Source organism: Mixophyes fleayi, chromosome 4 (assembly GCF_038048845.1).
Source record: "Mixophyes fleayi isolate aMixFle1 chromosome 4, aMixFle1.hap1, whole genome shotgun sequence".
In the NCBI taxonomy this organism is placed as follows: Eukaryota; Metazoa; Chordata; class Amphibia; order Anura; family Limnodynastidae; genus Mixophyes; species Mixophyes fleayi.
Genome location: NC_134405.1, coordinates 53,839,736 through 53,851,895, shown reverse-complemented (window position 1 = coordinate 53,851,895; position 12,160 = coordinate 53,839,736). Strand labels below are relative to the sequence as shown.

The window sequence follows — 12,160 nt, the reverse complement described above, 5'->3', positions numbered from 1 at the left end:
GGTAACTTGGAGGCTTCTTGTTCACAAAAGACAATCGTGAAGTTAACGTACTGAGCCAGAAGATCCAAGGAAGTAAACAAATATGGTAAGAATTCTCTCTTTGGAATCAGCACCTTCTGAAGGCATCAGAATGACAGGAGGACCCGCAAGATAGCACTTGCGCTTTATGCCAATACAATACCTTTGAATTGAGTTGGAGCCAAGGAAGACCTAATACCAGCAGGTTAATGGATATAGGGATAACCAGAAAGGAGATGCATTCAGTGTGCAGCGCACCCACCTGAAGAGAAAGAGGAATAGTGCAAAATCTAACTGATCCCCCCACAATGCGACTACGTCAATGTTAGTGATAGCTATGAGTTGAGGAAGGAGATGCAAATGTACGGCTGCACTGGAGTCAATAAGAGCGGGCAGTGAGACCTGATGATCAGCATAACAAAGCAGCACTTCAAAGGAATAGTTTGAGTCACACAGAGAGATCTCTGATGTACCTAACCCGGCCTCTCTGGAGGAGGTTGGGTTCTCCCGTTTCCCAGGTGCTTAGAACAATTGTATCAAGAAATGTCCGGGCTCACCACAGTACAGACAGAGATTATTATTAAAACGTCTCTCCCTCTCCTCAAGTGAGAGATGTGCTCAGCCTATTTGCATGGACTACTCAACAGGGACAATGGGGTTTTGAAAACTGGGAGCCAAACACAGGTTAGAGCAACAGGAATGTTCTCTCTCTTGAATTCTCTCCCTAAAACTAATGTAAATTTGGTTAGAGATGGAGATAAGGGCATCAAGATAAACAGGACATTCCTGACCAGCTAGATTATCCTTTATAAAATTGGATAAACCCTGCCAGAAAGTTGCTTCCAGGGTGTCATTGTTCAACCGCAGCTCAGAAGTCAAAGTACGAAACTTAATGGCTTATTGACCCAGAGGAAGCGTACCCTGTCGTATATGAAGAATGGCGGAGGCTGTACTAGAGAACCTGCCTGGTTCTTCGAATATTTTCATAAACATCTCCAAAAGCATAGTGTAGTTATGTAACAAAGGATGGTTGCGATCCCAGAACGGCGAGGCCCAAGCCAAGGCTTGGCCAGATAACACAGAAATTATATATGTGACTATGGTTTTTTCAGTAGGAAAATTTCCCGGCTGCAATTAAAATTGTAAAGCACACTGAATTAAAAAGCCCCAACAGGACTTAGGATCAACATCAAACTTCGGAGAATTAAGGATCTGGAGCTATGACGCAGAAGAATGTGTTACTGCAGAGCTTTGCACTGGGGGACCGCAAGCCGGAGGATTAACTTGGGTAGCCAAGGTGTTTTTTAATGTATCAAGTCGTACACAGGGATTATCCAGTAGCGAAGTCTCAAGATAAGCCGAGGTCTGGTACACAGGTCAGAACCAGTAATGAAGCAGGCACGAATCACAGGGAGAAGAAGCACCTAGAAGGCAAAGCGAGTCAGACGCTAGATAACTTACACCATACAAGTGTCAGAGCGATTCTTATGTAGGAAGGTGAAGGTCAAATTCCCTGCTGGAGGTCACATGACCAGCAGAGCCGCACACTCGGAAGTCCCCACACTACAGACAGGACGGGAACAGGAGCGTGGAGCAGGTAAGTTTCTTACACGTGCTTTGTCAAATTGCCTGGAATAAAGTAACTGTTCGTTGGAGGGGATTAACATTGCAATGTTCCACTGTTTGGGATTATTCGTGCTAAATTCAAATTGAGGAATACAGGGAGCCGTGACGTTGCTCTGTGCTATTTTCCACGAAATGTTTGTTTGAACTGTGAAAGAGAAGTAGTGAACTGTGTTTAAACTGCCACTGTATAGAGACTGCATACCCATATATACCTCTGCTTAACATCCAAATGTACTTGTATGCTATGTGTTTACTAAGTTAAAGCAGCTGTGATAAAGTTTAGTCTATATTGTTAGTGATAGTTATCGTTGTTAGGGGTTCGTTTTTTTCACTTGATACTTTTCAATCCTTATCTCCTTGATAAGGATTGAAAAGTAACGGCTATGTATTAAAAAAACTTCTCAGGGACATCAGTGCCGATAGACTGCTGTCCCTGAGAAGTGACTCACCTGATCATCGCAGTCTTTTCTCAAGTTTAAAGGCTGCGGTGATCTTCTCTTTTTTTTCCTTTTTCGTTAGTGCGCATGCACCGACTAATAAGTTGGTGCATGCGCACTAGCATTCTGGACGGCAAACTGCAGGATGATTGACAGGGAGGGATCACATGATCCCTCCACACATGCGCTGTTAGCTCTGCTCTTCAGAGCAGAGCTGGACAGCGCGGAAGTTTACAGATATGTTAATGTACGCCAGCTTCAGATGGCGCCAGCTTCAGATGGCGTACATTAACATGTAAAAAAAGAGAAAAGTTTCTCTAAATAGACTTTCATACATAGCGGTTCTGAGCACTTCCCATACACTGTTATGGGGAGTGCTCAGAAAAACGATAGGAAATGCAAAGCAGCAGATATCTGAGATATCTGCTGCGATGCTTCAATAATACATAGCAATTTCACGGTAAACACCCGAAAACTGTTGTTTTCGGGTGTTTAACACAAGAAAAATCCTTGATAAATAGACCCCTTAGTGAGATATTGAAAGACAGTTATTAGAAGGTGTAGAGGTACCTCTTAGCTACATCAGACTAGTGAGGAATGTGTAGGTTATATTTTAGATACTAATAAGTATTGTTTCAAATTATTTGTCACCATTTATTTGAACCAAAGCAATCTATTTTTTATATAAAAGCTAGTAAAAAAAAAGCAACTTAGAGATCCATGCCTAACTAATAAACGTGTCGCTGTGACTTTTAAAGACGGATTTGGAGTGATAATATTTCCTTTGTGTGTGTGTCTTTGTGAGAGAGAGAGAAAGGGAAACATATTGCTGGAAAGGAAAAATGAGTCAAGAAGCATCTGCTTAACTAACTAAAATAATGTTGCACCCCTGGGCACTATGAGCCATGTCCCAGTTTAACCACTTTTCTAGCACAACACGGACGACCACCAAGGGCAGGAAGTAAAAAAAAAAGTATCAGCCAACGATCTGTGTAACCTCTCTGGGTGTTTCCTGTCGGCTGGGTATCCATGTGTTATGGTAGCTCCTTCAGAGGAAGTGATGGACTGCCTAGTGGTGCATAGAGGACCCACCTGGCAATATTTAAGAACTGTCAAAACATTACATGCGATGAGCGCCTTGTACTGGATCAGAGGCGATGCCAAGCAAGTTTAACCTTTATTTTCAATGTCCAGCACCCTGCTCTTCCCTCATGAATCACTTAACAAAAACAGTTGGATGAAAAAACAAATAGGTTTTATTCTAAATAAAATGCATTAAGTAAATACACACTCTTTAACAAACAGTGTCAGGGGGTTGAAAGCACCTAAGCCAACTAAACAACTCACCCTATAGGGGCAATATCCACAAAGTCACATGGAGCAATGACCTGACTGCAGAGCAAAATGTTCTGCTCCTCTGTCAGAGAGGTTGGGACTGAGTCCAATGTCTTCCTACTTTTACATAAAGAACACACAGGAAAACTTTTAAGTACTGTAAATTGCGACGCTTAAAACACATTTGAAACTATTTCACTGAATAAAATATATAACTACTTAAGAGAGAGAGGATGACAAGTGGGCTGTACCTTTACTTTTCAAGGTGCCTGGCACCCTGCTCTCCGGACATCATATTTTATTATCCTCTTACAGTACATTAAATAAACAGAGACAACCTATTTGAGACCGTCAAATGAGATTGATCATTTAAAACAAATGATTATATCATTATCAATAAGGGATGCTATATGAAAATATGTATGGAGATACCAAGTCACGGGAAGTGTATATTTCCTGTGTATGTGAAGACTTTGTTTCAGAAACTCTCTTTGTAGAATGTTTGGAGCTTAGTACTAAATTGCAGTATGTGATGCGATATCACCACCATATGGTAAGTATGTGTATCTACTTCTTATTTCTTAGAAAATTCTTCTTGATTCAATTCTAATGTAATTATGACTGAAACATAAAAATGTTGCTTATTGTAACTAATTTCATTTGTGATCCTGCCATCTCGCTTATTAGATTTAAAACAAAGTACTAAATACAAATTCTTGGATCACATCAAACTAACTGATTATGGCTTGTGTAAGGAGGGCCTAGGGCCAGGAGACACAACTAGCACTTTCTGTGATCACCAACTTACATTTCTCCTGAAATCCTCAGAGGAGAAGAGTATGGAATATGCTGGAGAAAAGGTAGGTTGTTCCTCCCTTCAAGCTTCAGATCACAGATGATTATGGGTTGGAGAACTTTGACACTCAGTTTACCAGTGAGCCAGTGCAGCTTACGCCAGATGATGTGGATGTAATAAAACAAAGAGCCTGATCGATTTGAATATATTAACACATTGTTGCTCTCAACAGAAGAAAGAACTGTAGTGTTTATGGACTAACAATATGATTGATCCAGTAAGTGTATCCTGTAACAGTATATGCACGGGAGGCTGGAAAACTGATGCCAGGTTCTTAGTACAGGCCACGCTACAGGATTTGCTGCTGAAAATCTGCTATAAGGGAAATGTCCATAGTGGATCTCTCCCTCAGTAGTATCTGCTCTCTGCATCAACAATGGTTCTCCGGTGCCATGTGCCGCTGTCCTGGAAAATCCACAAAAAGGAGGAAGTGGAGGAACTGTCAGAATCTGGACTGGTGACTTTCTCTACTTGTAAATCTGGATATTACAGAAAGCTGTGTATCTATCGCTGACATATAAAATTTTACCGAAAAACTAAGAAAAGGAATTGCACTGGAAATATAAATTTTTTAAATGACTTTTTGGAAATCAACAATGTAATGTGCCTAATTTAGCTTGTAGTGTGTGACATTATGCTGTTAATTTCCTAATGCAGAATTCCACGCAGACTAAACCGCCCAACCATAGATCCCCATAACACATCCCTTAGCCTTAACCGGTGGAATTCAGTTACTCTTGTATTATTCCCCCATCCACGTCCTAGTCAAGCACACGTTTTGTAGACGTTGGAATCTTGATTTGTTTTGTAGCTGCTGGTTACTGGTGGAAGACAAGTCCCCAGTCCGTAGCATATCTGACAGTGTTACAGAGGCAAAGCCGCTACTCAGAGAATTAAGGTTAGGACACCAGAGACGAGTAACAAGGCTGGTTTGCATTTAATGAAATGTGATCACTAACGTGTACGCTCTATTTACATCAATGTCTTATCCTACATTGCAAAATAATCTGCTTTGTGAACATTTGCTTGGGGTATAGAATACGTAAAACTTAGTTTTTTTCATCAGATCCTCTATACGTGATTATTTGCAGCTTCTGAGAAGTGATTACAGAAAAAAAGTTCCCTTGTTTGCAGTTTAAACCTTTTAATAATAATCAGTAAAAAGCACACAAAAAAAACATCAGTTGCTATGGAATAAAAATCATAAGATTGGTTGAAACTGATGTTCTTCCTAAAACTTAGATTCCTACCCATATCCCGTTGGGCACTGGTTCTCCATCATTACAATTTAAGACCAGATCACGTTTTACTTTCTATTAGAGACAGGCTAAACCTTCTTTTCAGACTTTTAACAAGTCACTAAGATAATTAAACAAGAAAGAAGCTAAATGTGGAGGTTTGTGTGTAATTTGTACATACATTCGGTTCTTTGCTGGGTGGATAAGTAGTGAGTGAACGGTGTGTCAGACCAAACTATACTGCATCAGGGATGGGGCAAAAGATTTGGTCCTGTGTAACTTCATGTACTTGTTTTGTGAAGGATTAATTACGTATATATGCTGAAAGTTTAACAACAAAAAAAGAGGATACAAATACTTAATTTTATACATTTAACTAAAGACATTAAAGGGGCATATTTAACAAATCACGGTAGTGCACTATTGTGCACTTACCGTGGAATTAAAGTCCCGATGTGCCCTCCGCAAATTTATTAAAGGTGCATTGCAGCAGATATCATGGATATCTGCTGCTTTGCACTCCTGATCGTTTTTGCGAGCAGTCACCATTCAACAGAATGATGACTGCTCCTGGCCGCAATCTAACAAGTCCCGAAAAAATAAAAATTTCGGGAACTTGTCTTGATAATGTACGCCAGCTGAGGCTGGCGTACATCATCCGAATTGAAGAAATCCACTGCTGTCAGCTCTGCTCCGAAGAGCAGAGCTGGACAGCGCATGTGTGGAGGGATCACATGATCCCTCCCTGTCACTCAGCGCGCTCTCTCTGCAACGATAGTTGCAGAGACAGAGTGGGGACTTTGTACGCATGTGCACTGCACATGCGCAATTGAAGGAAGAAGAGGAACGAAGACGAGATCCCGAGACAGCGCATCCGAAGAGGGGGGTAAGTGTGATTTTTTCTATCACAGAAACAGCAGTTTTTCGGAACTGCTGTTTCTGTGTTCCCTTTTTAATAAATTTGAGAAATAGTTCAATCCTTATCCTTGCGATAAGGATTGATAACTATTTCTCACTTTTGCCGATTAATGATAAATGTGCCCCTAAGTATGTTCCTGTGTTGTAATGTGTTATATATGTAAAATGTACTTGCTTTATAAATGAAATGAAGGATGGAATTGTGGTTCTGGAAGGGACTAATATATGGAAAAAATTGGTCGGGTAAGTATCTTGTCCTCTGATTTGGACTAGTAATATAACATTATAGCTAATTTAAAGATTGTAAAGCAGTAAATATGTTCTTTTTAGTTGTCTAAATTTAAAGGCATTAAATTGTTTGCACAGAAGATGGTATACTAATTCATAAATTAGTTAAGATAATTCATATTCTTTCACATGAAAGACGTTATTGAATAATTAATGAAAAAATAAACACAAATTCTTGGCGGGCTTTTGAAAACTTGCTACGACAAATCGTAAACCAATCAGGATCATTCTTTAGCTATCCAATCATAGCGCAGGACTGAGCATATATAGATGTGTTTTAACGGATGTTTCTTCATTACTAGTACATACGTGTAGTAGAACAATGGCCAGGACCAAGCAGACCGCCCGCAAATCTACTGGAGGGAAAGCTCCCCGCAAGCAGCTGGCAACTAAAGCCGCACGGAAGAGCGCTCCAGCTACAGGCGGCGTGAAGAAGCCGCATCGTTACCGTCCCGGGACTGTTGCTCTCCGAGAGATCCGCCGCTACCAGAAATCCACTGAGCTGCTGATCCGCAAGCTGCCCTTCCAGCGTCTGGTGCGGGAGATCGCCCAGGACTTCAAGACCGATCTGCGCTTCCAGAGCTCGGCAGTCATGGCCCTGCAAGAGGCCAGCGAGGCTTACCTGGTGGGGCTCTTCGAGGACACCAACCTCTGCGCCATCCACGCCAAGAGGGTGACCATCATGCCCAAAGACATCCAGCTGGCCCGCAGAATCCGCGGGGAGAGGGCATAAGATAATCAGTATATCTATATACATAACACAAAGGCTCTTTTCAGAGCCACCAAATCCTTCTAAACGAGCTCTGGCATGATCTGTATGTTACTTTATAAGAGGCTATTACACCCGCTGTTTACCGGTTTATGTGGTATCTAAATGTCATCGCTTAAAAACAAAACACGACTCGAATACTGTCCTCCGATCATCCGTTCTTTACAGTTTGTCTATGGTAAGAACACAACACGTGCACCCACGCTAGCTACAGTTTTTTTCTATAACATTGAGTTCTTACAGTGCATAAAAATGACACGAGCCAAACATTAACTTCCCCGCGGCACAGCTCCTTTCTGTCGGGAAGCTCACAAATCTAGATTGATACATGGTCTCGGTATAGACGTAAAATAATGGCCTGTAAAATTACACAAATAAACTGCAATGGAAACAACCGCGCTGTAATCAGCTATTACAGGAAAAAGTGGGTGGCTCTGAGAAGAGCCTTTGTGTTGTAGGGACGTCGGTTCTGTAGGGTAACATGCAGATCAAATCACTTGCTCTTCCTCCGTGATTGGTCCATTTCAAGATAACCAATGCCGCTCAGGTTCATGCACAGACCAATCAGAGAGTGAAAGGTGGAATTATGGACGTACTGATCGTCACATGATACGTCTGTCCAATATTGCTTGATTCCTCATTTGCATTCCTTTGCCTATAAATATGGCAGATCTGGGAGCTGTTTATTCTGTAGTGTGTAGAAGGAGTGAATCGATCATGTCTGATCCTGTAAAGTCAGCGCCTGCTGCTAAGAAAGCCTCCAAGAAAGCGGTGACCAAGACCCAGAAAAAAGATGGGAAGAAGCGTAGGAAGACCAGGAAGGAGAGTTACGCCATCTTCGTGTACAAGGTACTGAAGCAGGTGCACCCCGATACCGGCATCTCCTCTTAGGCTATGGGCATCATCCTTTATTAATGACATCTTTGAGCGCATCGCTGGGGAATCTTCCCGCCTGGCTCATTATAACAAGCGCTCTACCGTCACCTCCCGGGAGATCCAGACCGCCGTACGCCTGTTGCTGCCGGGAGAGCTGGCCAAGCATGCCGTGTCCGAGGGCACCAAGGCCGTCACCAAGTGCACCAGCGCCAAGTTATCCCTTCTCCGCCCGAAATGAACACAAAGGCTCTTCTAAGAGCCACCCACTTTCTCTATAATCGGGCTGTATTTATTGTGGTTTGTGCTGTGACTGTACTAGGCTGCTGACAAGTGATTTCAGACTATTATCTGGCTTTTCATCCGGACTTCATTTAACAATTTCCTGAATGTTTTTTTCGGACTTTTAATGATGCGAATATTTAAGGTGTACACGTTGATCTATATGGTGCACTTAAAGAAACGTAAATATAAATGTGGTAATAACCCTTGTCCATTAACATTTATTATACAACATTTCATAGAATTTGTATTTCTTGTGTTCATTTTTAATTTATAAACGCGCTTTGGATTCTTGGCTCTTTCTTAGAAAACATCAGAAACTGGAAGTTGGCAACCACACTAATCTGACCCAAGAGCGACCTCATGTGGTCACTGAGGGAACCTCTCCTCTAGTTGTCCCGATATCTGTTTAATTCTCCACTTGTGGTTAAGGAATTTACTGATACATTCAACTGTAACAAATAGAGTATCAAAGTGAATATTTATTGTGCATTATATTTTTGCTACATTTCTATGAGTAAAAGAGTGAATAAACCGTATTCCCCAAGAGACATAAGTATTGTCGGCAATGCTATTTATCCTTTGTGCCAAAGTTGATCACAATGTACAAGGAAAGATGGTTATCGGCAGGTGTAATGCAAGGGGTTAAAGTTTGCATATTCTCCATTATGACAGTGGGTATACCGGACAGAATCTATTGAAAGACTGCTGGCGTCGCGAGAACCCTGCGTACCTGAGAGTTCCAAAAAGGTTAAGACTGCCGAGAATGTCAGTGACCCTTGAAGAACCTATCTGCAATCAGATCAATCATGTTATACACTGCAGTGTAACCACCAGCGTTTGCAATATACAATGATAATCAGGAGGTGTTGCAGGAGAAACGGTGATTTTTCTATGTAGTCAACATACATTTGTCTAGATGTAATAACCAGCGCATGAGTTTGCAGTCTTACTGTAATATTGCTATGAAGTCACATTTGCCTCTTCACAGCAATACCCAAGGTTATGACAGCAAATGTGGTTGAGTGTAAGGCCTGGAGACCGTATATGGTTACCTAATACATACCCCAAACTCCCGTGTTTCCCCCTTATAGATCATATCGTGTGCATACAGCTCTATCGTGAGAGGGTGGGTGGCTCTGAAAAGAGCCTTTGGGGGGAGTTAAGAAAGATCAGGCTGCGGCTCTTCCATCACTTCTTTGCCGCAGCTTTCTTAGCCGGACTCTTGGTAGCTTTGGGCTTAGCCGCCTTTTTAGCCGGGCTCTTGGCAGCTTTAGGTTTAGCCGCTTTCTTAGCCGGGCTCTTGGCAGCTTTAGGTTTAGCCGCTTTCTTAGCCGGGCTCTTGGCAGCATTCTTCGGGCTTTTTGCGGCAGACGCCGTTGGCTTCTTCACCTTCTTTGGGCTCTTGGCCGCACTCGGAGCTTTCTTGGGCTTCTTAGGGGATTTGGCCACTTTCTTTGCCGCCGGCTTCTTGGGCTGCACAGACTTCTTGGCCGCCTTCTCTTTGCTCTCCAGCTGCTTCTTATTCAGCTTGAAGGAGCCGGAAGCGCCGCTGCCTTTCACCTGGATGAGGGTTTCTTTGCTCACCAAACCTTTCACAGCCAGTTTGACGCGGGTGTTATTCTTTTCCACATCGTAACCTCCGGCAGCCAGAGCCTTCTTCAGGGCGGTATAAGAAACCCCGCTGCGGTCTTTGGAGGCGGACACCGCTTTCAGGATCAGCTCGGACACTTTAGGACCAGAGGGTTTGGGGCCCTTCTTGGCTCCTCCTGCGGCTTTCTTCGGCTGTCTCTTCTTCTTGCCGGCGCCCTCTGATAGAGGAACAGACTCAGCGGCGACTGGTGCGGTTTCTGCCATCTTAACTACAAGTACACAAATAGAAAAGTACTATCCATAGAGGGCGGCAGAAGTCTCTTATATACACTGCCGGCTGCGCTGTGATTGGCTGGTGTGCACAGTCCGTCCTGTGTTTCTATTGGCGGATATCAGACACGTAAACCCTTCCCTGTCTGAGTGTAAGGGGAGCTTTCCTCGTACGTTGTGTTTCTGTGACCGAGAAAAAGAGACTTTTATACGAAATAAGAAGACGAGCGAGCTGGTTCTCTGCACCACAACCGTCCTCCAAGGCCTCTCCTAACCCTTTATGGTCATTGCTGGACTAGGTGCTGCTAAGGAAGCCAGGAATCCCCGCTGGAAGCTCACCAATACCCCGTCGGATCTGCCCGGCATGTGACACATCTCCCCGTTTCTACAAGGCTAAAATGGCCCATCGGGGCTCTTCTCTCTCCACCTGGCCCTTGACATAAAGAAGATGCTCTTTGTCACACTCTGTACAGAGCAGGGTACATATTGAACGACATAAAGATGATCAGGACTCTTGTACACCCGGGTGGTTAGCACAGGCAGGTTGTCTCTGCTCCCAATCCAAACAACTTTATGATATTCTTGTCTTGAAAATAAATTGCCATCTTTATTGTGAAGAGACGCTGGTGTATCAAGAGCAGGGTGCTGGGCACATTGAAAAACAAAGGCATCTTGATATCCTCTCTTGCCAACACTTGAAGTTCTATATTTTTATATGAGAGTAGGGTCAATAAATGTTGTCCCTCCTGGGGACCCTCTCTCGTCCATAAAGCAGATATTAAAGTACCATAAATCTTGCCGTATGGAGTACAAAGGGGTTGCAGTATCACAGTGCTATATCTTCAGTTCTAAAGCAGCATGGTCACTTACTAATATTGTATTTAGTCTTGGTTTGTAGCACATTACAGGGGTACAGTGACGGATTGCTTATAAACTGTAGACTGCTGATTCCCTCAGCTTAACACCATACATTAATATTGTTAATCTTAGCACTATAAACTTAACTATAATAAAGACACGACAACTTTGTAGTGGAAAATAAAATAATCTTTTTATTTATTTATTTATTTACCTATAAAGGGTGGCGACGAGAGCGATTGAATCAGCTAACAACTAATATCGAAAACCGAACAGTGTATGGCCCATAGGCACTAACCACTGGTCCCAGGCACCACAGTCCTTTACGATCGGCCGGTGCTAAATCTGGCGTTATCGTGACCACTCCCCTCTGGGCTCCCCAAGACGTACGCGCACAGTGCTGGTCAAGGGGTCCTCGCACAGAGGTACCAAGAGCCAGGGTGCTTCGAAAGGAGCGGTGACGTGCGGCCAATCAGCGGTAGCACCGTATGAATTAGTCGCTGATTGAAAAAGCTCTCTTGCCACGCTGGAGTCCTTTAACGGACCCCCAGCCCGCCACCCATAGACCTCACTAACTGACCTACTCTCCAAAAAAGCTGCTCTATAAAAATCCAATTGCCTTCCTCTGACAGGTGAACCCCATCATTCCTATTACAGAGGAAAAAATGGCAAAATACCTTCATGCCCCCGTATAAAAACAACAGCGAGCAGCAAAGCCCAAGGTTAACACTGGACGGGGAGTATATTATTGCGTATCCATCACCTATTTGGTCTAATATACCTTTTGTACGCGTCTGAC

The 12,160-nt window shown here is 43.0% G+C and overlaps 3 protein-coding genes across 3 annotated transcripts; 2 read left to right on the top strand and 1 right to left on the bottom strand.

Moving 5' to 3' along the window:
- The first annotated feature begins 7,038 nt into the window (after positions 1-7,038).
- On the top strand, positions 7,039-7,449 carry LOC142150672 (histone H3). Its single transcript, XM_075205867.1, has one exon. It carries the CDS (start codon positions 7,039-7,041, stop codon positions 7,447-7,449), a length of 411 nt encoding a protein of 136 aa, XP_075061968.1.
- A 753-nt stretch (positions 7,450-8,202) lies between these two features.
- On the top strand, positions 8,203-8,599 carry LOC142150671 (histone H2B 1.1-like). Its single transcript, XM_075205865.1, has 2 exons — positions 8,203-8,334; positions 8,414-8,599. Exons 1-2 carry the CDS (start codon positions 8,203-8,205, stop codon positions 8,597-8,599), a joined length of 318 nt encoding a protein of 105 aa, XP_075061966.1.
- Positions 8,600-9,133: 534 nt separating this feature from the next.
- LOC142149838 (histone H1-like) lies at positions 9,134-10,503 on the bottom strand. The gene has a single exon (XM_075205141.1). It carries the CDS (start codon positions 10,495-10,497, stop codon positions 9,832-9,834), a length of 666 nt encoding a protein of 221 aa, XP_075061242.1. The 5' UTR covers positions 10,498-10,503; the 3' UTR covers positions 9,134-9,831.
- Between the last annotated feature and the right edge of the window lie 1,657 nt (positions 10,504-12,160).

Bases quoted from the DNA above. Each gene is read 5' to 3' on its own strand.
- LOC142150672 (XM_075205867.1), top strand. From the start codon at position 7,039: ATGGCCAGGACCAAGCAGACCGCCCGCAAATCTACTGGAGGGAAAGCT.
- LOC142150671 (XM_075205865.1), top strand. From the start codon at position 8,203: ATGTCTGATCCTGTAAAGTCAGCGCCTGCTGCTAAGAAAGCCTCCAAG. The intron at 8,335-8,413 runs GTACTGAAGCAG...GACATCTTTGAG, and splicing joins ACGCCATCTTCGTGTACAAG to CGCATCGCTGGGGAATCTTC.
- LOC142149838 (XM_075205141.1), bottom strand. From the start codon at position 10,497: ATGGCAGAAACCGCACCAGTCGCCGCTGAGTCTGTTCCTCTATCAGAG.